The sequence below is a fragment of the Bos javanicus genome, chromosome 5, assembly GCF_032452875.1.
Source record: "Bos javanicus breed banteng chromosome 5, ARS-OSU_banteng_1.0, whole genome shotgun sequence".
Classification (NCBI taxonomy): Eukaryota; Metazoa; Chordata; class Mammalia; order Artiodactyla; family Bovidae; genus Bos; species Bos javanicus.
In genome coordinates, this window is record NC_083872.1 from 109,156,884 (window position 1) to 109,182,294 (window position 25,411).

General features: G+C 53.1%; 1 protein-coding gene across 15 annotated transcripts in view; it reads left to right on the forward strand.

Annotated features, from left to right (window-relative positions):
* CACNA1C (calcium voltage-gated channel subunit alpha1 C) overlaps positions 1-25,411 on the forward strand; it is a 459,914-nt gene that overhangs the window by 370,749 nt on the left and 63,754 nt on the right. For all 15 annotated transcript variants that reach the window (XM_061418379.1, XM_061418380.1, XM_061418378.1 and 12 more), the window contains exons 10-13: positions 654-744; positions 6,556-6,582; positions 15,475-15,635; positions 16,449-16,674. In XM_061418379.1, coding sequence (XP_061274363.1) covers positions 654-744; positions 6,556-6,582; positions 15,475-15,635; positions 16,449-16,674 — 505 coding nt within the window. The remainder of the gene's footprint in view (positions 1-653; positions 745-6,555; positions 6,583-15,474; positions 15,636-16,448; positions 16,675-25,411) is intronic.

A 25,411-nucleotide genomic window follows, 5' to 3' on the forward strand; every position in this document is an offset into this window, starting at 1 on the left:
AGGGACTGTGTCCCAGGCTGGCCCACTGAAATATTGTGGGGAGGTGGTATCCCTGCGTGTGTCTTCAAGCCACTTCTCACCTTAGTTTGCTGGTTCCAACATGGAGGCTTCTCGTTTCCATGTATGCAGGGCTGACCTGAGTCCTGAATGTGGCACTGGACGCGGCTGCTCCCCTCGAGCTCTGTTTCAGGCTCCGTCCTGGATGGAATCAAGCCAGTGACCAGGACTCAGGCCGAGGGGCAGATCCTCCTCTGATCCATTGAGGAGCCACACCCTTGGCAAAGACACCCTTTCCACGGACAGGCTGGACCCTAAATATGGGGTCAAAGCCCCTTAGAATAGGGGGCTGGAAAGAAATAAGAAAAATAAAATACTGTCGTGAAAGCTCTTTTTATATGGAGGAATAGATGCAAAAGGGAAAGTAGAAGCAGCTTGTCGAAGGGCATGGAGTTGATGGTAGAGGAGGGACTGAGCGGGGCATCCTCAGGGGTCTCCTCCCACCGTCCCACTTAGGGTGTCCCAGGCGGCAAGGCCACCATAGACAGGCACCAGGTGTGTCAGTCAGGACCGCAGGCCTGCCAGGCACTGCCAGGGCTCCCCTCCCGACCAGGCTGCAGACTAACCCCTTTCTCCTTCTCTCCATTACTCTGCAGTGAGCATGCCCACCAGTGAGACCGAGTCTGTCAACACCGAAAACGTGGCTGGAGGGGACATCGAGGGAGAGAGCTGCGGGGCCAGGCTGGCGTGAGTAGTCTCGGGAGTGGGGCCCGTGGTCCCGGGAGGGAGTGAGCATGGCCCTGGCCAGGGGCTGCTCTGCACTTCCCAGGAGTTTGACTTTGGATTTTGAGCCCCTTTCCATCCCATCAGGGAAACAGAGTGTGTGTCTCTTTGGGAGTGGGGGCGTACATGTGTTGAGGGGGCCTTGAAGTCTGTTTCTTCCCAGCCCCGCACCCCATTTCTCCAGATCAGCTTTGTGAGGGTCCCTGGGTCCTGCTAAGCACCCTTTCATTTCTGGTAAATGTGACCCAGGAGATGGGCAGACTGGCAAGAAATACTCTGGGAGAGGTGGTCTTACTTACAGCTCTGAGTTATCCACCCAGGGAAGGGAGCACAGTTGTCTGTCATGCAGACTCAGCTATGAAAGTTCACTGGTGCCAGCCAGGCAAGTGGCCACGTCCCCGAACACGAGCCCCAGCGCCCGGCTTCCTGAGCAGACTTGGGTCTGGGGCTGGGCCAGGTGTGTGGAGGGACGGCACACACGGATGGTCACCATCACCTCTAAGCTCCGTCCTAAAAATGGACACCAACAGGCCCTAGGAGATGTTCCCCAGCAAGAAATGAAAGGAAAATGGCTTAACTGCTAAAAATAAGCACTCTGCTGGGTTCCATTCTCAGAGTCTCAAAAAGCAGAGTCCACAAACTGTAAGCTGGGTTCCCTTGGGGGTCAGGCTGACCCTGAGGGTGGTGCCTCCTGCGTCTGCCAGGCTGCACTTTTGGAAGTGGGAGCTGCTTGCCCCTGTTCCCAGGGATGTAAGACTCACCCCGGAAACCAAAAGGAACAGCAGACGGAGGGCTTGGAGAAGGACCAACCCCACATCAGCTGAGTGTCTGAGTCACTCCATCGTGGAAACGGTGTCCTCGTTGACCTGTGACCCTGAAATGCCTTCGTATCTGGGTGACCCCAGCCCTCGCGAGGCGGTCCCCTTGTGGGTGCCTCTCATCTGAGCCGGGCCAGCCTTTGAGCAAGTAGGGAGCAGGAACAGACGGTTTCCAGGGTACACAGGCCTTGCCATCACTCCCCCCGACAGCAGCACCAGGGAATCTGTGCTGCTGAGTCCCAGCGATGTGGGGAAGCAGTTATTGTCAAACTGTTGTTAAAATACGGGGCTAATTACGTTCAAAGCAGCAGGGTGAACCCTCCCCTCTTCCCTCCTGTTAGAACCATACAAACAAGCTCTCAGGATTGTGGACATGGGCCTGGCCCGCCATGGTTGAGAAGGTGAATGGCAGGTCTGCAAAGGGACGGAGGGAAGGTGACGAGGACTCTGCCCTCTGGCTCTGGGCCCAGGTGACAGGCCGGGGGAGACCAGAGCGCTGGCGCCCACAAGCCTGTCCCCACAGAGGGGCTAGCATCTTCAGGACGTGACATGCAAGCCTCCAGGACTTGGCAGGAATGAACGGCGGTTCCCATAAACACCCGTGTTTGTGCTCCTACTGTGTACAGATAAAGTGCCTGGCCCCAGCACTAGGATTATAGTGTGTCCTTCATAAACTGCCATCCTTCCCCAGTGGCTTCAGACAGCCATGGGAGAAGACCATCAGCACTCCTGGTGGGGACACGGCGTTAACCCCGGGGGCTGAAGCCAAGTGAGATGAGCAGGGAGAGGCCAGCATTTCTGAAGCTGAGAATAAACAGCCTGAGTAGCAGGATGAGGATTTCTGTGTCATGAGAGGCCTGGCTGAAGATGGTTCCAAGGGGATGGGGCAGACAGAAAGCGAGTGCAAGGTGATGTTTTGTGGGGAGGGGGCAGACAGGTAGGAGAGGGGATGAGAGGAGGGAGCCATCTGTTGAGTCTGAAGACAGAAAAGATATGGACACTGAAGTCACCAGCGGGGCTGCAAGGTGTGGGAGCCAGGGTTCCCCTCTGGGGCACAGGCTAGAGGCCTCGGTTTAGAAATGAAGGATGCACTTATGTGGCACTGACACCAAGGCTGTTCACCGGGGCGGAAGGCCGGGGCTGAGGCGGGGAAGTGTTTAGACACTTTTTTTAGAAGTAAAAGAGCAAGTAAATGAAACAGATGGAGAGGTGCCAGGAGACCAGACAGCACAGGCCCGGAGGCCACTGGAGGAGGGATGTCCAGCCTGCGTTCTTCGTTTGTACCCCATCTGGGCAGCACGCCCGCTCGGTGCCTGGCCACGGGGACACAGAGCCTGAGACCATGGTGACACCACCCGCCCTGGAACTCACAGCCTGGTGTGGAAGTGACGCTGGGCGTCACTGTGATTTGGCATAAGCGTTCGGAAGGCAGCTTCCGTGGGAGAGTGGCCGTGAGAGAAGCAGACTGCACTGTGTTAAATTGCAGGCCCCAGCCCAGGTGGCGTGCAAGGTCCCTGCAGTCCCAACACCCACAGATCTGCAAGAAGGAAGAATCAGAAAGAAGCTTCCAACTCTGACACCAAGAATGATGTGCACCTCGCCACAGGCATGAGCTCAGGGGTGCTGGACGGCACAGGAGGTAAAGGCAGGAGAGGCCCCAAGAGGAGGCCAAGATCTCAGGGCCAAGCGGCAGCCAGACGTAAGCTCAGGGAGAGGTCCCAGGATGAGGCCAAGACCTCGGGGCCGAGTAGAGGCCAGACGTGAACTCAGGGATGTCGGACGGCACAGGAGGTAAAGGCTGGAGAGGCCCCAAGAGAAGGCCAAGACCTCAGGGCTGAGTGGAGGCCACAGGGAGGCTGATGCCAAAAGTGTGGGGTCAGCCTCGAGTGGGGTCTATGCAGTGGGACCCTCGGAGAACAGACAGTAGAGTGGCCAGCATGAGGTTGGCTGAGCATGCCCAGAGTCTGTGTCATGCTGAGGGTGACATGGACGTGACATGGGGCCCGGCGGCTGTGGGGTTGGCCTGGGGGGTTGTTGTGCAGTCGCTCAGTTGTGTCTGACTCTTTTCAACCCCATGGACTGCAGCACACCAGGCTTCCCTGTCCATCACCATCTCCCAGAGCTTGCTCTAACTCATCTCCATTGAGTCAGTGATGCCATCCAACCATCTCATCCTCTGTTGTCCCCTTCTCCTCCTGCCTTCAATCTTTCCCAGCATCAGGGCCTTTTCCAATGAGTCATCTCTTCACATCAGGTAGCCAAAGTATTGGAGCTTCAGCTTCAGCGTCAGTCCTTCCAATGAATATTCAGGACTGATTTCCTTTAGCATTGACTGGTTGGATCTCCTTGCTGGCCAAGGGACTCTCATGAGTCTTCTCCTGCACCAGAGCACCTGGGACCTGGGTTGGGGCTAGGTAATGGGAAAGACCCAGCGGGGGTTGGTCAGGCTCCGGGGAAGAGCAGAGGTAAGGGGCCTCTGGCCAGAAATGCAGAGAAGCCAGTCCAGCCCCAGTCTTTGAGGTGAGGCTCTGTGAGGAGGGGTTCTGGGCCCAGCCCCTCTGGCTGAACCAGCCGTTCGTGGAGTCGAGGAGGTCAACTGCGACAAGTGTCACCCAGGAAAGACCTGCAGCCCTTCCGACTGATGATAAGGCAAATTGGGAGGATTCGGGCAAGGACAGTTCCAAACACAGCAGCGGGCAGGCGTCCAGGGCTCCAGACTTGAATACGGCGAGAGTCTAACTGTGGAAGGTGCTCCCAAGAAGTTCAAATATTTGACCAAGAACAACAAACACAAACTGAGTAACCGAAGGAAGCAGAGGGAGTTCTGAGCGTGTCTCTTGCTTTCGGCCCCCAAGGAGGTGTGTCCTGGAGGCCTGGACAGAGGAGGCAGCTGGGCTTCAGGCCCACTCAGTGGGCTGCGTGTGGTCTTAGGTGCGAGTCCTCTGTTCTCCACCTGCCGTTCTTCAGGAGTCCACGTAAAACACGGTATGGGAATCAACCTCGCAGAGCAGAGACCAAGGGAGCCTGACGCCATCTGAACAGGTGGTCCCCAGCAGGGTCTGGAGCTCTGGGGCCTCCAGTATCTGCAGACTCGCTGGGATTGAGGGCTTGAAGCCCATGAGAAGGCAGTACCGGCCACACGGCCAGAGAACAGGGTGAGGGGCAGGCACAGTGCCCACAGGTGCCCCACCCGCCTGCCTACCAGCAAGATAACCAGTTGTCCAAATCCAGAGCCAGTGGTCACTGCCCAGGGCTTGAGAACAGCAGAGACCAGATCCCTCTGGCTCCATGAAGCACGCTGACTCTCCTGCATGGGGAGCGTGAGATCTTTGGCTCCCCAGGAGCCGGGCTCTCCTTTGTCTCCATACACCTGCCCTCAAGGACCCCCTTCTTACCTGAGGGGCTCAAGTAATTCAGTGCTTAAAGGGAGCGAGAGCTACGGACCCAGCGAGCCTGTGGAACGATGCTCACAACCCAAGAGCAGCAGTCAGGCTTCAGTGTGGCATCTAGTCAGGTCCTGACATGGGACCCTGGGGGAGAGAAAGTCCCATCCATGTCGTCCTCCTCAGTACGTTCCCGAACTCCCAGGAAGGAGCCACAACCAGTGGCCTCACTTACCTGGGGACTCGCCTCCAACAGGAGCCCTGGTCCACTCTTGCCCAAGTCCCAGAGTCACCGCCCTGGAAGATGTGGACACTCTGACCTCAGCTGTCCCCGACAGGGCCCTTTAAGAACTCTCTTTAGCTTATGATCCATCGGCCTGAGAGGAGGCCTTAGAGGGAGAGGGTGTGGTCTGCACTGTACGGCCCCCAAGAGGACCCCTGGGATCTCCGGGCACTTTGGCAGAACGGCCAGGCTGACGGCCACCCACTCCAGTACATGCTGTCAGTGAGGGGTCAGCTGCACAGCAAGCCAGGCCAGGCCGGAGGAGGGACACCTGACTGACCACTGCCCAGTGCAGCTTGACGACTTTTGCTTCCCCGTTAAACAGGGGTCCAAACCCACCCTTGGGCCGTGTGACTAGACCCTGTGCCCCGGCCAGCATCTTCAGTGGGATCAGTTATTAGCTGGCAGTTTGGAGCAGTAAAGGCTCTTGGCTCAGGTTCTCGGGCCCGGGAGATATAATTATCTCATGCACAATGGCTCTGCCACCTGTCACATCTTCTGGTTTAGTTTTTTTTTTTAATGAAACATAACAAGAGGGGTTGTTTTCTTGCTTCACAGCAGAGCTCGCTTTGTGCTGAACTGGGAGGGCCGTCTGTGTTCTCCAACCCGTGACCCGAGCAGCACTTACTCCCCAGACACCTGGGCCATCCTGACACTCAGCCTTCGACCGACCAGTCTCAACTGCCTGCATGCTCTCTGCCCCAGCCACCCTCCCACGGGCCTCAGGGCCTCCTGGAAGGTTCCTGACCCACCCCCACACCACAGTGATCCTCGAGTCAGCCACCTGCACAGCCGCCGTGCTACTGCCCACAAGGGCCCAGGTCTTCAGGGCCTCACACCACCATCAGCATCAGGGGTTGTGCTCGGGAGTCCACCCGTTTCTTCAGGCCTAGGCTCAGCCCTCAGGCTTCTGTTCTCAGGGCGCTGGGTCTCAGCCAGCCCGTTTCCACCTGACGTCCAGCTGCCAAAGGCCGTATCTGCAGCAGGGGCTCCTGTCCTCCACCACGGTCCCCAGAGAGAGGCCCCAACATGTGGCCAGCCCAGCTGATGGTCTGAGGACACAACGCTGAGCTCTGGGGACCATATCTCCACTTAGAAGACGCTCAATTCGTAGGTTTGCGGGCTGGGCTAGCCCTGTGTCTCGGCTTCAAACCCTCAAGCACCAGGAGGTGCTGACTGCAGAGCTCTCTCCCTGAAGCTGCTCCTTCCAGTGCCCATGTGGTCACCTGGGAACGTCTGAGAATCGAAGCAAACATGTGTCATGTGCTAACGTCTCCTCTTTCCCTTTCAGCCACCGGATCTCCAAGTCGAAGTTCAGGTGAGTGGGACGCTTCTCTCCTGCTGGGCCCCGGGGTCTGCCCCAGGTGGGGACCGAGCAAGGGGGCAACTGAGGTGGGGCTCGGGGTCTGGTGACTTAGTGTTCGTGGCAGCACCAGCCCGGGAGGTTGTGAGAGGCTGTGCCTCCCTCCCTTGTAAGATGAAGTCCAGTTGAGATAAGTGCCACACGCAGCTCTCTGCCGCTTTTGGCCATGTTTACAGGACTTGGTCGGAGAAGGCAATGGCACCCCACTCCAGTACTGTTGCCTGGAAAATCCCATGGATGGACGAGCCTGGTAGGCAGCAGTCCATGGGGTCGCTAAGAGTCAGACACGACTGAGCGACTTCACTTTCACTTTTCACTTTCATGCACTGGAGAAGGAAATGGCAACCCACTCCAGTGTTCTTGCCTGGAGAATCCCAGGGACGGGGGAGCCTAATAGGCTGCCGTCTATGGGGTCGCACAGAGTCGGACACGACTGAAGCGACTTAGCAGCAGCAGCAGCACAGGACTTGGTAAGATGAGGGCATGCGAGTTCCATCAGCGCTGTCTCAGAGACTTCCACAGGGCCGTCCTCGCCCCATCCGCCCCTCCAGCCCCACTGCCTGTGTCCCCCATCTTGTCCCTTACACGTCGAGGCTTCTGCATGGAGCCCTTCTTCCACCCAAATCATGGTGTCCCGGCCCCCTGCAGAACCTGGGCTCCTGTTAAGAAACTCGGCTGTCACCACATCTCGACACCTTCTATAGACTCCCCTCCCTTCCTGCATCACTCCGTTCAGACCTCTGTCACCGCCCTTACCATGTGGGCTCCTGCAACCCCAATACGCTCCATGGGCTTCCAGAGTGTGGTTTGCATGGAGCCAAGCTGAGCGCTGACTGGCGGCAGGCCGTCCCCTGGTTGTGTCGGACATGAGGATGGGCATGGGAATTTACTCTCACAAAGCTTGCACTAGCCAGAAAACGTCGATTATGTTTTGTAATCGATCTAATCTCTCCCAGCCTCACCTACCACGTAGCAGGCACATGCATGCGTGCGTGTTAAGTCACTTCAGTCGTGTCCGAATCTGTGTGACCCCATGGACTGTAGCCCGCCAGGCTCCTCTGTCCGTGGGATTCTCCAGGCAAGAATACTGGAGTGGGTTGCCATGCACTCCTCCAGGGGACCTTCCCAACCCAAGGATCGAACCCGAGTCTCCTGCATTGCAGGTGGATTCTTTACCATCTGAGCCACCTGCGGAATCCCAGCAAGAGCAGAAACAGCGTTAGATTTTAGTCCAGCCAAGCAGAGCAACCCGAGTCCCTGAGGCTGAATGTTTAGTCCCTCTTCTTCCCTCTGCCCAGCTCCTCTCCTGGGTGGACAAGCGGGGTTAGGATTTCAAGATCCTGGAAGTACACAGGGGCTCAGTGAGGACTATGTTCTCTGGCCCCCAGGCTCTTTGAACCCATGGATGGGCCGCAGGAACCAGGCACTAGCCCACGCTCCTGCCACCCATCACCACCTGCACCTGCCTGGGTTGAGCTCTAGGCTGAAGGCTGGTGCCCCCAGGCGCCCACAGACCCCATGCCCCAGCCAGGAGAGGCTCTCCGGCCCCAGGGTCCCGGCCTCCCTACGACTATCCCGGAGTTTCTAATACTTGGCTCTGGGTCACTGGTGAGGGACCCTCTCCTCTTCCACCTTCTGCTCCCTGTTCCACTGGGGCTGGAAAACACAGGCTTTGTCTCTTTCCACTTCCTCTCAAGCTGAAACCTCCTTTACAATAAAAAACCTGAAGTCAAGTCTCCCTAAAATAGATCCCTGGTGGCTCAGACGGTAAAGCATCTGCCTGCAATGTGGGAGACCCGGGTTTGATCCCTGGGCCAGGAAGATCCCCTGGAGAAGGAAATGGCAACCCATCCCAGTACTCTTGCCTGGAAAATTCCATGGATGGAGGAGCCTGGTGGGCTACAGTCCATGGGGTCGAAAAGAGTTGGACACAACTGAGCAATTTCACTTTCACTTTCAAGTCTCCCAGGCCCAGGTCCTGTCACAGGAGAGAGCTTGAGAATGTAGCAAATCGTTTCTCTCCATAATACTCAAATCTCACTGCTTCTCCAGCATCTGGAGGGGCAGTGGTACCTTTTGGGGAGGGACAGATGGGCTGTCCTGCCCTTGAGGGGCGGCAGGTATCTCTTGGGGAGGGATGGATGGGTTGTCTTGCCCCAGAACAGCATTAGGCTTGACACAGACTCAAAACGAAGTTCTGTTTCACAATCAAAGCTCAGAAAGCACTTTGTGTTCTGACAGTTCCAAAGCCTCCACGCAGGGAGATGGCCCAGGAGTCAGGGTGTTCTGTGTCCAGTGCTCAAGGGTGTAGGCCATGCTCCTGAAGAAGAGGGAACACAGAGGCCCCACAACCCTAGACTCTGCCTGGCTTTGAGACAAGGCTCACCTGCTTGTCCTGGATGCCCCTCTAGGAAGGGCTCCTCCCCCAGCAGCTACGACTCAAGATGCAGCAGAAATACAGAGAGAAGGCTTTGTGTCCATCCCCAAAGGCTTATTCGCAGTAGGTTGACACCATCAGGAAATCCGTGTTCAAAAGAGGGTATCGTGGCCAAGGGGCACAGGGCCGCGTAGCTCACGCGTGGCCAAGTGGCTCATGCGTGGGTGCATCAGGACCCATGCCTGGGACCCGGGCAGCACCCTGTGATGAGGTCCTGCCTAGGGTTCCAAAACTGTTTCTTCTTGGCTGTGTCTGGGGTCAGGTGAGGGGTCCGTGGCACAGATACTGAGCAGAAACACAATACCAGCCACTTTCGCCATTTCTAAAACTCTCTAGCAGCCACGTTGAAAAGTGAAAAAGAGCAGGTAAAATTAATCACAATATATTTTTATTTAAGCCAATGCATCTAAAACATCATTTCAAGATGTAATTAAATTATTACTTAAAGTATTACTTTAATGATATATTAATTTATATTAATTTTTCTACTAAATCTTCAAAGTCCAGTGTGCCCTTTACACTGCCTGCACGTCCAGTTTGGACTGGCCACGTGCACAGTAGCCACACACGGCCAGTGGCTCCCACACCAGACATTGTGACCCTACAGGGTCAGGTGGCAGCTACCTCATCCACGTCTTACAGTCTGATGCTGGCTCTGTGGAGGGAATAGCAAAGCTGGCAGTGGCCTGAAGATGCCACCGAATCACCAAGGTCCACCCTGACCAGCCTCTGTGGAGCAGACGCGGGAAAACTCCATCCTCACAGCCTCCGTCTATCTGACGGTGGCGACTGAGGTGGAGCAGGAGATGCAGGAGAAACACGGTAACAAAGGCAAAGAAGGGGAGCGAATTTCCGCCACTCAGAAGTAACCCCGGAAATAGGGAAAAGCCTGTTTTACCCCAGTAGAGAATCTAAAATTTGAGTTTAAAAAAAAAAAAACATTCTTGATCATTTTCTCAGTTTAACAATGACACATTGTAGAATCTGACCTACAAATGGCCTATTTGCAAGACAAGGATACAAAAATCACAGGATTTTTAAAAGAAATATTAGAGCACAAGTCTTAGGGAAATTCTGGCAAATTAATGGACTTACAATATTTGGGCAATATTAGAGTATTTTCTTGGTAAGCCGAGTCTCTACTTTGAGGAATTAGTTATAATAAGGAATTTTGTGACATTTGGGGCTCAGAATAGGACTTCAGCAGTTACGGAATAAAATGTTCTGAGGTCTTCTCAGTTTGAAGGGGTTAGCCAGGCAATGTGCTGGGGTTGGATCTGGGAGACACGGGGGTCTGAGGTGAACTCCTCAGGGGTCTGAGGTGAACCCCTCCAGGTTTGAGGTGAACCCCTTAGGGTCTGAGGTGAACCCCTCAGGGGTCTGAGGTGAACTCCTCAGGGGTCTGAGGTGAACCCCTCCAGGTTTGAGGTGAACCCCTTGTGGGTCTGAGGCGAACCCCTTGGGGGGTCTGAGGCAAACCCCTTGGGGGTCTGAGGCGAACCCTTCAGGGTCTGAGGTGAACCCCTCAGGGGTCTGAGGTGAACCCCTCAAGGGTCTGAGGTGAATCCTTCAGGGTCTGAGGTGAACCCCTCAAGGGTCTGGGGTGAACCCCTCCAGGTTTAAGGTGAACCCCTTGTGGGTCTGAGGCGAACCCCTTGGGGGGTCTGAGGCAAACCCCTTGGGGGTCTGAGGCGAACCCCTTGGGGTCTGAGGCAAACCCCTTGGGGGTCTGAGGTGAACCCCTTGGGGGTCTGTGGTGAACCCCTCAGGGGTCTGAGGTGAACCCCTCCAGGTTTGAGGTGAACCCCTTGTGGGTCTGAGGCGAACCCCTCAGGGTCTGATGTTTGGAAACCTGTCCCATCTTCAGAGAAATGTGCCCCCAAGTTCTCCCTTACCTCTGCCATCCCCTCAGCAACAAGGTACATGCCCAAATTTGCCCATCCTAATAGCCCGTTTTTAGGTTACTTTTGTATAAAATAATTAAATGTAGGCATTTTCTGGGTTGCTTGTTCTCCACTCTTTTCTCTGGAAAGAGTCCCAGGTGTCCGCCATTTGGTGTCTCCTGTCTAGATGCTTGTCCAGAATTCTGTGCTGGGCAGATTCTTCCAGGAGCACCACCCACTGTCCTCCTGACCCCAGCCCTGGGGTCTTAAGCCTTGTCCACACGGGCAGAGAGCAAGTCTGCGCACAGCTTGTCTCTGCTGCCCCACCTGCCTGCCCGGCCAGTGTTCCTGCTGTGGGGGCGTTGGGGGCAGGGAGCTACGGATCCATCACAAAGGGCAGGACTCTGCCCCTCAATCTCAGGACCTTGTGATCTCCATCTCGCTGGAGAGGCAGGAACCACACGTTGAAAACATACTGACTTAAAGGAAAGGGGCATCGTGTCCTCTGTGGAGCCTGGCTGGCTGCCCACGACAGGCTGGGAGGCCTTCCCCCGAGGCACCTACTAAGCCCGCCTGGCACCCAGCTCCCTTGGGGTCTGTCAACCACCTGAGCTTCCTGTCTGTGTGTTAACTGCTGAATGTGTAGTACCCGACTGGGATAGATGCTTAACAAATGCCTCTTGAGTGTGTAGCCAAGTGACTAACATAGACAGTAAGTGTGTCTAGAGCTCCAAGGCTGGGACACCTAGAAAAGTGCATCATGGGGAAGGTGGGCCCCCCATCAAGCCCTGAAGCAAGGCTGGGACCCAAAAAAGAGGCTTGGTGGGGGGACAGCCATGTCAAGCAGAGTTGTCTGGTGGGACTACTGATACACGGTGAGAAGACGTGAGAGAGGATACATCCAAGCCCACCATGCCCTCTGGGTCTGCATCCAGAAAGTTCCACCTGTAGAGGAAATGACTTTGCCAGGGAGCGGAGGGAATGTGAATAACAGGTGAATTCCGCCTCCTTGCTTTATCATTTAATCTCTATATTCTCCATGCACATGTAAACACACAAATAAACTTACACATTCTAATAAACTATTACGTTTATTATACAGTAGGAAGCGTTGCCAGGAAACCAGTTGTCAAGCAAAGCTATATTTTGAAGAGTGGGAGGTGTGTAATTATCTTTAAATACTTTCTCTGGGTAGTAATTACTCCACCCCCACCCCAGCCCAAGCCCACGTGGCTCTCCTGAGTGGCTGTCACGCGAGCACACAATTCCACGGCCACCACCCTGACCGTCAGTCACAGTGGCTACCAGGGATCCGCTCGAGCATCTCCAGACCCCCAGGACAGGCCCCCAGCACGTGGCACCTGTGTCCACCAGTCCCAGACTTGGGAACAGAACTTAGTCAAGCTTTCATCAGCATGAGACAGAGGTGGAGTTAGTTCCTCCAAACCCCAGAAGAAAGTGGCCACAATTCTATTAGCCTCTGAATCAGTTATGGCTGATTTCTGTAAATGAGATTGTCTCTATTCAAAACACATTCTTTGCAACTATAATGTTAACTATTGCCCACTTTTAAAATGCACAAAGTGAGAGTTGTTTTATTTGGGGCAAAGTGAGGACTATAGCCTGGGAGACAGCATCTCAGCTAGCTCTGAGAAACTGCTCCAAAGAGGCAGGGGGAAGGTCAGGATATACGTGATTTTGGTGAAGGGGGAGTTCATACAATCAAGCACACATTTTTTGAAGGTTTCTGCTAGTCGTCTGTAGGTCACTGCTAGTCACAAGGAGCAGACATCACCATGAAGGATTTTAGTGTTTTTCTAGCTATAAGGAGATGTAAGACGTGGGCTCATGAAAACATCTCCTGAAAATATCTAACTCTCTCACGACCAGTCCTGCCAGCTTTTTCCAGAGCACAGAGGGCCTCATTTCTGCTCTCCACAGAGAACTCTTTGCAGGGGTGCTGAAGGTCAGCAGCTGCAGCAGCAGCACATGATTTAATCTTTGCAGAGGTAGATGGCAAGTGCCCGTGGCAAGGGTCAGTTTGTGTGTTGTTCATGCATGCGTACTCAGTCATGTCCAACTCTCTGTGACCCCGTGGACTGCAGCCCGCCAAGGGTCCTCTGTCCATGGGATTTCCCAGGCAAGAATACTGGGAAATACTGCCATTTCCCTCTTCAGGGGATCTTCCAACCCAGGGGTCGAACTCATATCTCCCATGTCTCTTGCATTGGCAGGCAGTTTCTTTACCACTGAGCCACCTTGACACTACTTAAGATTAGTGTCCTGAAATTGTTTTTCTGGGGAAAAAAATGTCTCCCAACTTTGTCTACAATATTACCCACCTCAGTCACAGGAGACAAGCGGAGTCTTGCCCTGGCCAGAGCAGGCACCTCAGCACTGCAGTCCAGCACTCAGAGGCCACACCCCCCAGTAGAGACCACCCTGTTGCCTTGTCCCCCTTCACTCCACCCCCACTCTTCCCTGACAGTCCGTCTAGGGGAATGGAAGGCCCACAGCGCACTTGGGAACCATCATTTTTCTGACCTCCGGGCATTTTTTCTCCATGTGGTGACCCTCCCCCAGGGGCAGCCATCATCCCTGCCAAGGCTTGGTGCTCCCTGGAGGTGGTGTCCCTGCCCCCGAGGTGATGGAGGGCGGGGTCAGGTCAGAACCCTTCCTTCCCTCTCTGCTCCGCAGGCCACAAGCCAGGTTCTCCTGCAGCTCCCGGGCAGCCAGGCCTCCTTAGATATACCCCCTTCCTAGTCTCAGAACAGATTCCAGCAGAGGCGTGGCAGCAGGATTTCCCACGGACCGTAGCCACAAAAATAACAGAGTAGAAATACAAAGTCAAGCTCTCCTGAAGGCCATCTGGGGTGGGTGGAGTGTCCTAACAGCAGAGTCTAGGGACCTGGAGACCTAGGACATTGTGCAGATATGAGTGCAGGTGTCCAGTGCCCCACTTCTGTCCACAAGTAGGGGATCCGTCCTCAGCCGCCAGTGGGTGTGCCTACAGACACGACCTGCAGGTGCCTCCAGGCATTCCTCTGCAGGGGGCCCATGCTGGCGACTGGCTCTACGCCTCCCACCCTTTCTCTCTCCCCTGCATTCGGGGCCAGGGCCAAAGGCCTGCTAACCTGCCTGCAAAATCCGTCAGCTCATTGTCCTCTCTGCATGAGTGAAGCTGTAGCCTTCCTCATCTCCGGCCCAGCAGCCGGCTAAGCATCCCATCCCTGAGCTGACCCTTGACCGCATGGCTGTTTCATTGGCTGTTTGGTTTCTAGACCCAGATCCCCTCTCGAGGCAAAGCCCCACAGTCTCCCCTGCGCTCCCTTCCCTTCCCTCCTCGCACAGTGTGGGCATTTGTTAAATGTTTGGCCAACAGAATTACCAAATATAGCTGCATATTTTCTCAGTATTGAGGATGAAATTGGGGACAAGCTATAAACCCATCCACCAAAGTTATAAAATGCAAGTGTTTCCTTGGGATCTTCTGGCTCCATGGTTGTCATCTGTGGTTACATGAGAGAACCACCCGGAATCTTAACAAACAGCAATGGTATTTGTGGATGCTGTGTCACTTCAGTCGTGTCCGACTCTGCGGCCCCACAAACTGTAACCCGCTGGGTTCCTCTGTCCATGGGATTTCCCAGGCAAGAATACTGGAGTGAGTTGCCATTTCCTCCTCCAGGGGATCTTCCCAACCTAGAGATTGAACCCAAGCCTCTTGCATCTTCTGCATAGGTAGGAGGATTCTTTACCACTACCACCACCTAGGAAGCCCAACAGTATCTGGGGGGTATTTAAAAATAACTCCCAGACAATCAGATTTAACTGGTTTGGAGTTGGAACCTAGATACTGGTGGGGTTTTGTTATTAAGTTTCCCCATGGGATTCTATGCACAGCCAGGTTTGATGGAAGTCTGTAACCAGAGGCCATGGGAGCGAGCGTCCCGCCACCCATGGATTGGCTTTCAGGGCTCATGCGTGCCGTGAACTCGTGTTAGATATGGGGGGTTCTGCCCATTGTCCTGAACAGAACCCTCCATTAAGGCAAGAAGCTCTGTTGCTGACTCTTCCCACCCCCATAGACAAGGCGGCTAGGTGAGGGTGGGGCGCCTGGGCTGGGGAGTGGAGGGTGGGTAACACCACTGACTGACCCCAGCCGGTGTCAGTCCAGGAACCCAAACTCAAGGACCCTTAGTGTTCTTCTGAAAAGCAGGACAATGCCTGCTCTGCAGAGTTGTTTAAAGACTCAGATACCTCCCTTCAGCATCAGGCCAGACCCTCACACAAGGCTGACCCTGCATGGGGTCACAGACAAGGGGGCCATGGTCCCAAAGGAGCAGGACACCCTTCCCCGACCCAACTCCCACTGAGGCCACATTGCCAGCCATGAGCTGGTGACTGCGGTGGGATGCTGATCCCTCGGCCCTGGTGAGGCTGGGCCAGCTCAGGGGAAGGAGGTGTCCAGCGCAGGACCTGAACTCACAGCAGCCCTCTCCCGTCCCCCTCCTCTTCCCCTTCCAGCCGCTACTGGCGCCGGTGGAATCGGTTCTGCAGGAGGAAGTGCCGCGCGGCCGTGAAGTCCAGCATCTTCTACTGGCTGGTCATCTTCCTGGTTTTCCTCAACACACTCACCATCGCCTCCGAGCACTACAACCAGCCCCACTGGCTCACGGAAGTCCAAGGTGAGAGGCCACCAGCCCTCCTGTTACTCAGGCTGATGGGGTCTCTCCTGGGGGTGGACAAGGGGAGCAGGGCCAGGGACGAGGGGGCATTGGTCACCCCGGCCACACCATGGCCTGGCAGCTCACCAGCCAGTAAAGCAACACCAACTCACTGTACATAGACGGGACCCACCAGGCCAGCAATGCAGTCCGCCTGTCCCGGCGGTCACCACTGGGTCCAGGAGACCACGTCAGGAACAGTGGCTTGTTTAGCTCTGTCCTATCCTTAACTGCCCACCCGTCGCTGCCTGTGGATTGCCACAGCCTGGCTTCCAGGTGTGCCGGCCCTCACCTGTGAGGGGCAGTGAGCACAAAGCCAGGGAGAGGACGAGGGTGGCCTGAGCCCAGGGACCTGTCCTCCACTGCTGTCAGTCCCACCACCCCTCACTGGGGTACCAACCCAAGAGTCAGGCAGACCCAGCCTGGACCCCAGGGAGTCTCTCGGAACTAGGAGGGCCCATCTCCTCCCAGTGACAAAGGCAGACAAGGACCCCCCCAGCTCCCACTCTTGGCTGGTGGGTCTGAGCAGACAGATTGCAGCCCCTCGAACCTCACTTCTTGTGTCTGGAAAATGGACGTGACAGCAGCTGGGCTGCCTGGAGAGCCGCTGTGGGGTGGGGGGACTCAGGGGGCGGGGGGGTGTCACTGGATGTGTGCCGAGGTTGTAACCAGACGAGTCACAGAGGGAGGGCCGTGTACGGGACCCAGCACGGGGTGTCCCTGCAGGGACCCCCACCCTCACCTTCTCTGCCCTGCCCCGTGCGGCCCCTGCAGACACGGCCAACAAGGCGCTGCTGGCCCTGTTCACGGCGGAGATGCTGCTCAAGATGTACAGCCTGGGCCTGCAGGCCTACTTTGTGTCACTCTTCAACCGCTTCGACTGCTTCATCGTGTGTGGGGGCATCCTGGAGACCATCCTGGTGGAGACCAAGATCATGTCGCCGTTGGGCATCTCCGTGCTGCGTTGCGTGCGCCTCCTGCGGATATTTAAGATCACAAGGTGCGTGCCGCCCACCCCTCCCCTCCTTGGAAGCTTTCTTCCAAGGAGCAAGCGTCTTTTAATTTCGAGGCTGCAGTCGCCCTCCGCAGTGATTTTGGAGCCCAAGAAAATGAAGTCTGTCCCCGTTTGTACTTTTCCCCCATCTATTTGCCATGAAGTGATGGGACCAGATGCCATGATCTTAGTTTTTCCATGTGTAAGGATTCCAATTTCTCTACTTTCTAAACTCTCTTGTCCATCTCCAGAGACAGGACTTAAAGGATTTTTGACTGACTCTGCTTGCTCCTCCTGGGGTTTGCCCAAAGCTATTTTTAATGTGGCATTTCAGGTGCCTTTTAAATAATTCTCAAAACTCCACCTGCCTGGGGCTTTGTCTCTGTTTGTTTGTTTTTTTAATTCCTATAGAAAAGAATTCTTGCTCCCAGGTATTGTCATAGTATCTTAATATTCATTCTATTTTTATCAACAATTTACCTATTTCTAATCTAAAACTACTGCCAAGAAACCATTTTAAGTCTGTCTTTATCCTCGAGCTTCCCAAAGCCACTCCACAAGAATTTTCAGATCCCCAGAAAGTCTGTGAACAGAACAATTTCATCATCTAATTAGAAGTTCCTTTGGAAAAGGTCATTGTCTTCCTGTTTTCCAGTCTCCAAACCCTCTGGGGGCTTCTGGAAGACGCCAGAGAGACTAGCTGTGGGGGAATCCCATGCCCGCTTCTGAACCTCATCCCTAATATGTTCCAGAGCCCAGAATGTGCCTAAAATAAGGTCTGGGAGTGTGCCTGGTGGTCCCCTGAGACGGGTCAGCCTGGCTCTGCCTCAAACAAGTCTGTTTCGCCCTCTTCTTTGAAAATCTCTCAGAGATGCTATTTTTAACAGTGTTTTCTGGACCAGTGATTGTGATTCTCAAACCAAGTTGTCCTCCTCAAAGGAGCTCATTAAGGATCTTCCCAAACCTAGAGATTTTAACCAGAAACCCCCAGGGTGTTCTGAGCCATGACTCTGATAACCTCACTTTGAGACACTCTGGCCTGATTTTCTGCAGCCATCTTTTGTCCTCTTTCTCGTCTAAAATTATGAACCTTCGTGTATAACTGGAAATCGTAGTCTTTTCTTGGCATTCACTTCTCTAGACTGTAGCCCCAACCCCATTAAGATGGTGTTTCTGACGGCTCTCAACTGAGAACACTCGTAATGATGAAGACCTAACATGAATCCAGCCAAGTTTTTAAATTGATTTTTTCCTTCTTCTTCCTTTTTAAAAACTTATTTATTTTTAATTGAAGGATGATTACTTTACAATATTGTATTGGTTTCTGCCATACATCACCATGAATCAGCTACAGGTATACATATGTCCCCTCCCTCTTGAACCTCCCTCCCACCTCCCACCCCATCCCACCCCTCTAGGTTGTTACAGAGCCCCGTTTGTGTTCCCTGAGTCATACAGCAAATTCCCGTTGGCCATCTAATTTTCCATACGGTAACGCAGACGTTTCCATGCTACTCTCTCCATCCAGCCCACCCGCTCCGTCCCCCGCTGTGTCCACAAGCCTGTTCTCTGTGTCTGCGTCCCTGCTGCTGCCCTGCACCGACGTTCATCAGTGCCATTTGCTAGATTCCGTATATACGTGTTAATACACAGTATTTGTCTCTCTCTTTCTGATCTACTTCACTCTGTATAACAGGCTCTAGGTTCAACCACCCCATTAGAACTGATTCAAAAGTGTTCCTTTTTATGGCTTATACTCCACTGTGTGTATATGTACCACAGCTTCTTTATCCATTCATCTGTTGATGGGCATCTAGGTTGCGTCCGTGACCTGCAATGAACATTAGGGTGCATGTGTCTTTTTTAATTTTGATTTCCTCAGGGTATACACCTAGCAGTGGGATTGCTGGGTCGTGTGGTAGTTTTATTCTTAAGGAATAGCTTTTTTTAAGGAATCTCCATACTGTCTTCCATAGTGGCCATATCAGTTTACATTCCCACAGACAGTGCAAGAGGGCTCCCTTTTCTCCACACCCTCTCCAGCATTATCGTCTGTAGATTTTTTTGGTGATGGCCATTCTGATATCTCAGAGAAGGCAATGGCACCCCACTCCAGTACTGTTGCCTGGAAAATCCCATGGACAGAGGAGCCTGGTAGGCGGCAGTCCATGGGGTCGCACAGAGTCGGACAGGACTGAGCGACTTCACTTTCACTTTTCACTTTCATGCATTGGAGAAGGAAATGGCAAACCACTCCAGTGTTCTTGCCTGGAGACTCCCAGGGACGGGGGAGCCTGGTGGGCTGCCGTCTATGGGGTCGCACAGAGTTGGACAGGACTGAAGTGACTTAGCAGCAGCAGCATTCTGACATCTCACTGTAGCTTTGATTTGCATCCTCTACTAACGGCAACGTTGCGCATCTTTTCTTGTATTTATCAGTCGTCTGTGCGTCTTCTTTGGAGAAATGCCCGTTTAGGTCTTTTGCCCACTTTTTGATTAGTTTGGTTTTCTGGCATGAGTTGTGTGAGCTGCTTATATATTTTGGAAATTAATCCTTTGTCAGTTGTTTCATTTGCTGTTATTTTCTCCCATTCTGAGGGTTGTCTTTCCACCTGCATTATCTTTGAGTGAATGACCAGGGAGGTGTGAGGTCCTTTCTCCGGCTTCGGGGCTCTGTGGGGTTCTAAGTGTTGCATGGTTTTACTGTCTAGTTTGTCTGCTGTTTGTCAGCCTGACATTTGCTCTGTGGGCAGGAGGAGGAGCTTTGGTTTGATTAGATCTGGATGCGATTCCAATTTACTAATTGCATCTCATTTTTTAAACAATTGGTCTTTAAGTGCACCAGTGTCCCTCTGGCCATTGCCATTTTCCTTTTGAAGCCCTAAATCCTTTCCTTGCTCCTGCAACTCCCTTCCCAGGCCCTGAGAAGTGAGACCAAGCTGACTTAGCATAGACAGCCCCACTGGTGAATCCTGACCACAGGGGCCCCACAGCCCAAAGCACAAACCCTCCAGTCTCTGAGCTTCTCGGTGTCCCTGTCAGTCTGGCCGTGAGCCACAGATCGCCCTCCCCCTGCCATCTCCCAGCCCTGACTCTTCCCAGGGACCCAGGGAGGTTCTGTGCTTGTTGTGGGCCCCTATTATAAAGGTAACTTTGACATCCACCCACTTCCCAGGCTGGGGGCCCACAAGCCGGCCATCAGCGAGGAAGGTGCTGGTTTTCTGGGATTAAGGAGACAGGTGAGGATGACGCTCCACTCCCTGCCTCACCCCAACACGACCACAGGGCTGGCCAAGGGACTCTGAGAGGCTCAGGGAGCACCTCCCCAGTCCCATGGTCAAGGCAGGCTGCCCTGCCAATGTGACCAGGCTGCAGGCCCATGAGGGTCTGGCCCCTGCGTGACCGAAGCCTCTGAAGCAAACAGGAAAGACCCAGCCTTTGAGTTTGTTATCCAGGTGGGTTTGACTCTAGAGTCTCGGCCCCCAGATGAAGTGCAGGAAGGGGAACAGGAGGAACTAAACCAGCAGTTTCCACCCCAGGCCCAGGCCATCCCAGACCCTGACTGCCATGGTATGGAATCCTATCTGGCACCTCCTGGCCCAGCAAATGCCAGGTTCAACCTCAGCATCCCTCCAGGCTCTGGTGAGTCTGAGGGAACCAGGGTTTGATCCCTGCTGATTTGGTCCTTGGGCACCACATCCCCAGGACTCCATTTTATAACTGGAGGTTTCTCCCTTTTGACCCCCTCTCCCAATTCGCCCACCTCCCCCCACACGTCTGGGAATCACAGTCTGTTCTCCTGACACGTACCAGTGTGATGCATGGTCTGGCCATGGAAGGTCGGGAGCCTCAGACCTTATGTTATGGAAAAATCCATGGGGAGACGTCGGGGCCATGAACACCTGCTCCCTCGGTGATGGTCTTACCTGAATCCCTGATTAGCTCGCTCACTTGTTCATTCATTCTTCCCTATTGTCCTCTGTCCTTCCTTTAACGTCAGTGGATCAGATGTTTTTGGTGTGCTATGATTTATTTCTGTCTTAAGAGCACCAGCTGTGATACTTTTGTGGTTCTTCAGGGTGGCAGCTGGAAGGGGCAGGGGGAAAGGGCAGGTGAGATGCTGACCTGGGTGGCAGGTGCCAGGAGGTGGTTTGCTGCTGAGGAGGTGAGGAGGCCTGAAGGGCAGCCCTGGGCCAGAGACATAGCTGTGCTTTACTGTGATGGGATGGGCCATGGGGGCCCCGTCACACCAGCATCTCGTGCAGAGAGCCACCCCACCATTGACTGAGGCGACTGGGCGCCCCTAGGGACACGAGGAGAAGGAGAAGAGGGTTCTCCCTTCTGGCCAGAGGCTCTGCCCCGTCAGCCCCTCCAGACCTCCTCTACCATGCATTCCCAGATCAGCTCCTGGCCCATGACAGGTGATACAACCTGCTCTCCATCACAGCCTCCGCTCCCCGCAACCAAGGCTCTGTCTGCTCCCCAGCCAGCCCTCCTCCCCAACTCAGCGACTTTTCTCTCTCGGGTCTGGGGCCTGCTAGGCTGGCGCCCCTGCTCCCCTGGCCAGCAGACAGCTCTGAGCCTCAGTGCTCAGAGGCTAGAATAGACTAGCCTAAGTCTATCAGGCTAGCCTAAATAGACTAGCCTAAGTCTATTCCCCTCATGTCCACAAGCCTCTGGAAAACTAAGGCACCGATGTTTATGGCCATTGTCTTTCCCAGAATATTCTATGCAGTTTAGGGGCTCTGTGACCTTAACCCACATGACCTTAACCCCTGCTCCCCACCACTGGCCGATACAGCTGGGTATTCTCGTTACAAACATGCTCCAGAGTTCTGGTTCCTAAGTACTGCCTTGCTGCCAGGCGCTGGTGCCCTCACAACAGTGGTCTTATGGCTGCAAGTGAGGCTTGGGAGTCGGCATGTAGGAAGTGGTCCCTCCTCATCGCGTCCCTCCAGGCAGGTTTGGGAACTTTAAATTAAGCAGGGCGAGTGTTCTAGCCCCACAGAGATTCTCTGACTCCCTCGCTTCAAGCAGAATGGTCAGTACAGCCTCTAGCTGACCAGGAGCCTGGCACACGTGCAGGGCTGGCCAGAATCACCTGAGGACAGAGACAGAGCAGGTGGAAGGAAAGCCTCTGCCCTCACAGTCTCAAGCCTGTTTGGTGAGACAGATGAGGAAGACGGATGAGCATTTCCGGAGCAAGAGCATGTAACTGTACATTGCTGTTGCTGTTTAGTTGCCGAGTCACATCCGACTCTTTGTGACCCCGTGGACTGTAGCCTGCCAGGCTGCTCTGTCCATGGGATGGTCCAGGCAAGAACACTGGGGTGGGTTGCTATTTCCTTCTCCAGAAATGTATCTTAACATTCTGCAAACAGAGAGCATGTGGCTGGCAGGCAGAGCAGAATGGAGAAAAGTGTCTGAAGGAGAAAGGAGCAGGAGAGACTCCAGGCTGGGGAGAAGGTCACGTTTACGTGCAAACTGCTGGCCCGTCTGCTTCTGTCACTTAATACGAAAGCCGTTCCCGGGAGAAAGGGGTCCGGCCGGGGTGCGGCTGCCACGCTGCAGCGGGGGTGGCTTGCATGTCACTGTCCTGAGCGGCAGAAATGATTCCCTGTCTGTCTCAGTGATAAGCTGGGAATATCTTAAGTGGAGAGGATTGAGGTTGTGACCTGGAAGGTGGCCAGGCAGGGGTGGCGCTGGGAGATACGAGAGGCTGGGTCCTGGCACGTGCCCAGCTGGAGGCCATGTCCCTTTTGCTGCACCTGAACCGACCCTGTCCCAGGTCTCTGAGCCCTTCCAACCATTCGTGTCCCACCCCCTTTTCCAGGAGAGGGTTTTCCCCCTCCCTGTCCGCCCCCACAATGAAGGGCATCTGTGTTTACAGCCAGCCACAGGCTGGAGGGGTGCAGGAGGGATGGGGTTGGGTGGGGTGGTCGCAGCTCAGGGTTTCTGAAGCTTGGCTGTTTACCAGAATCCTCTGGGATCCTTGTGAAAAACAGGTTTCTGGGCCCCAACCACAGCTATTGAATCAGAACCTCCAGAAGAGAGGCTTTTTAAAGAACCAACTCTTTGAATAGGGTGAATCTGGGAAACCACAATAAGCCATGCACCCTCTCTTATCCATGAGCCACCCTGCCCACCCTCACCCGATGGGGACCCCACTCATGCCTGGGCTGGGTGGAGGGCTACATTCTGGAAAAAGAAAATTTTAATGTCTTTTTGTCTGAAGATCAAGAGTGGTAACAATAATTACTAAACTTTATCACCTATGTGCCAGGCACTATAGTGAGGTATTTTTCTTTTTGAGTTGGAATTTATTTTTTTCTAGTTTAATTGAGAAATAATTGACATATGTCAGTGTCTCGGTTTAAGGTGTACAGCGTGATGGTCTGTTTTACATATATTGTAAAATGATAGGTTTAGTTAACATCTAACATCTCATAGAGATACAGTGTATTTAATAAAAAGAAAAAAAAATCCTTGTGTTGAGAACTCTTAGGATTGACTCTGTTGACAGCTTTCATATACAACAGTGTTGGCTGCAGTCATTGTGTTGTACATTACATGCCTGGCATTTATTTATCTATAACTAAATAAATGCTCTCTTGCTTTTTCGATGATCCGGCGGATGTTGGCAATTTGATCTCTAGTTCCTCTGCCTTTTCTAAAACCAGCTTGAACATCTGGAAGTTCACGGTTCACGTATTGCTGAAGCCTGGCTTGGAGAATTTTGAGCATTACTTTACTAGCGTGTGAGATGAGTGCAATTGTGTGGTAGTTTGAGCATTCTCTGGCATTGCCTTTCTTTAGGATTGGAATGAAAACTGACCTTTTCCAGTCCTGTGGCCACTGCTCAGCATTCCAAATTTGCTGGCATATTGAGTGCAGCACTTTCACAGCACCATCTTTCAGGATTTGAAATAGCTCAACCAGAATTCCATCACTTCCACTAGCTTTGGCTCACTTGACTTCACATTCCACTAGCTTTGACTCACTTGACTTCACTTCCACTAGCTTTGGCTCACTTGAGTTCACATTCCAGAATGTCTGGCTCCAGGTGAGTGATCACAACCATCATGATTATCTTGGTTGTGAAGATCTTTTTTGTAGAGTTCTTCTGTGTATTCTTGCCACTTCTTAATATCTTCTGCTTCTGTTAGGTCCATAACATTTCTGTCCTTTATTGAGCCTATCTTTGCATGAAATGTTCCCTTGGTATCTCTAATTTTCTTGAAGAGATCTCTAGTCATTCCCATTCTGTTGTTTTCCTCTATTTCTTTGCACTGATCGCTGAGGAAGGCTTTCTTATCTCTCCTTGCTATTCTTTGGAACTCTGCATTCAGATGCCTATATTTCCTTTTCTCCTTTGCTTTTTGCTTCTCTTCTTTTCACAGCTATTTGTAATGCCTCCTCAGACAGCCATTTTGCTTTATTGACTATGCCAAAGCATTTGACTGTGTGGATCACAATAAACTGTGGAAAATTCTGAAAGAGATGAGAATACCAGATCACCTGACCTGCCTCTTGAGAAACCTGTATGCAGGTCAGGAAGCAACAGTTAGAACTGGACATGGAACAACAGACTGGTTCCAAATAGGAAAAGGAGTACGTCAAGGCTGTATATTGTCACCCTGCTTATTTAACATATATGCAGAGTACATCATGACAAACGCTGGGCTGGAAGAAGCACAAGCTGGAATCAAGATTGCCGGGAGAAATATCAATAACCTCAGATATGCAGATGACACCACCCTTATGGCAGAAAGTGAAGAGGAACTCAAAAGCCTCTTGATGAAAGTGCAGGTGGAGAGTGAAAAAATTGGCTTAAAGCTCAATATTCAGAAAACGAAGATCATGGCATCTGGTCCCATCACTTCATGGGAAATGGAGAAACAGTGGAAACAGTGTCAGACTTTATTTTGGGGGGCTCCAAAATCACTGCAGATGGTGACTGCAGCCACGAAATTAAAAGACGCTTACTCCTTGGAAGGAAAGTTATGACCAACCTAGATAGCATATTGAAAAGCAGAGACATTACTTTGCCAACAAAGGTCCATCTAGTCAAGGCTATGGTTTTTCCAGTGGTCATGTATGGATGTGAGAGTTGGACTGTGAAGAAGGCTGAGCACCGAAGAATTGATGCTTTTGAACTGCGGTGTTGGAGAAGACTCTTGAAAGTTCCTTGGACTGCAAGGAGATCCAACCAGTCCATTCTAAGGAGATCAGTCCTGGGTGTTTTTTGGAACGAATGATGCTAAAGCTGAAACTCCAGTACTTTGGCCACCTCATGCGAAGAGTTGACTCATTGGAAAAGACTCTGATGCTGGGAGGGATTGGGGACAGGAGGAGAAGGGGACGACAGAGGATGAGATGGCTGGATGGCATCACTGACTCGATGGACATGAGTTTAAGTGAACTCCGGGAGTTGGTGATGGACAGGGAGGCCTGGCGTGCTGCGATTCATGGGGTCGCAAAGAGTCAGACACGACTGAGCGACTGAACTGAACTGAAATAAATGCTGCTGCTGCTGCTAAGTTGCTTCAGTCATGTCCAACTCTGTGCTAGGAATTTGTAACTGGAAGTTGGTCCCTTTTGACCAGCTTCATCCAATTCCACCTGCCACCACCGCCTTGTCCCCGCTAATCATGAATCTGATCTCTTTTTCTGTGAGTTTCGTGAGGGGTTTTGTTTGGTTTTGCTTTTGTGTTTTCTAGATTCCACATATAAATGAGATCGT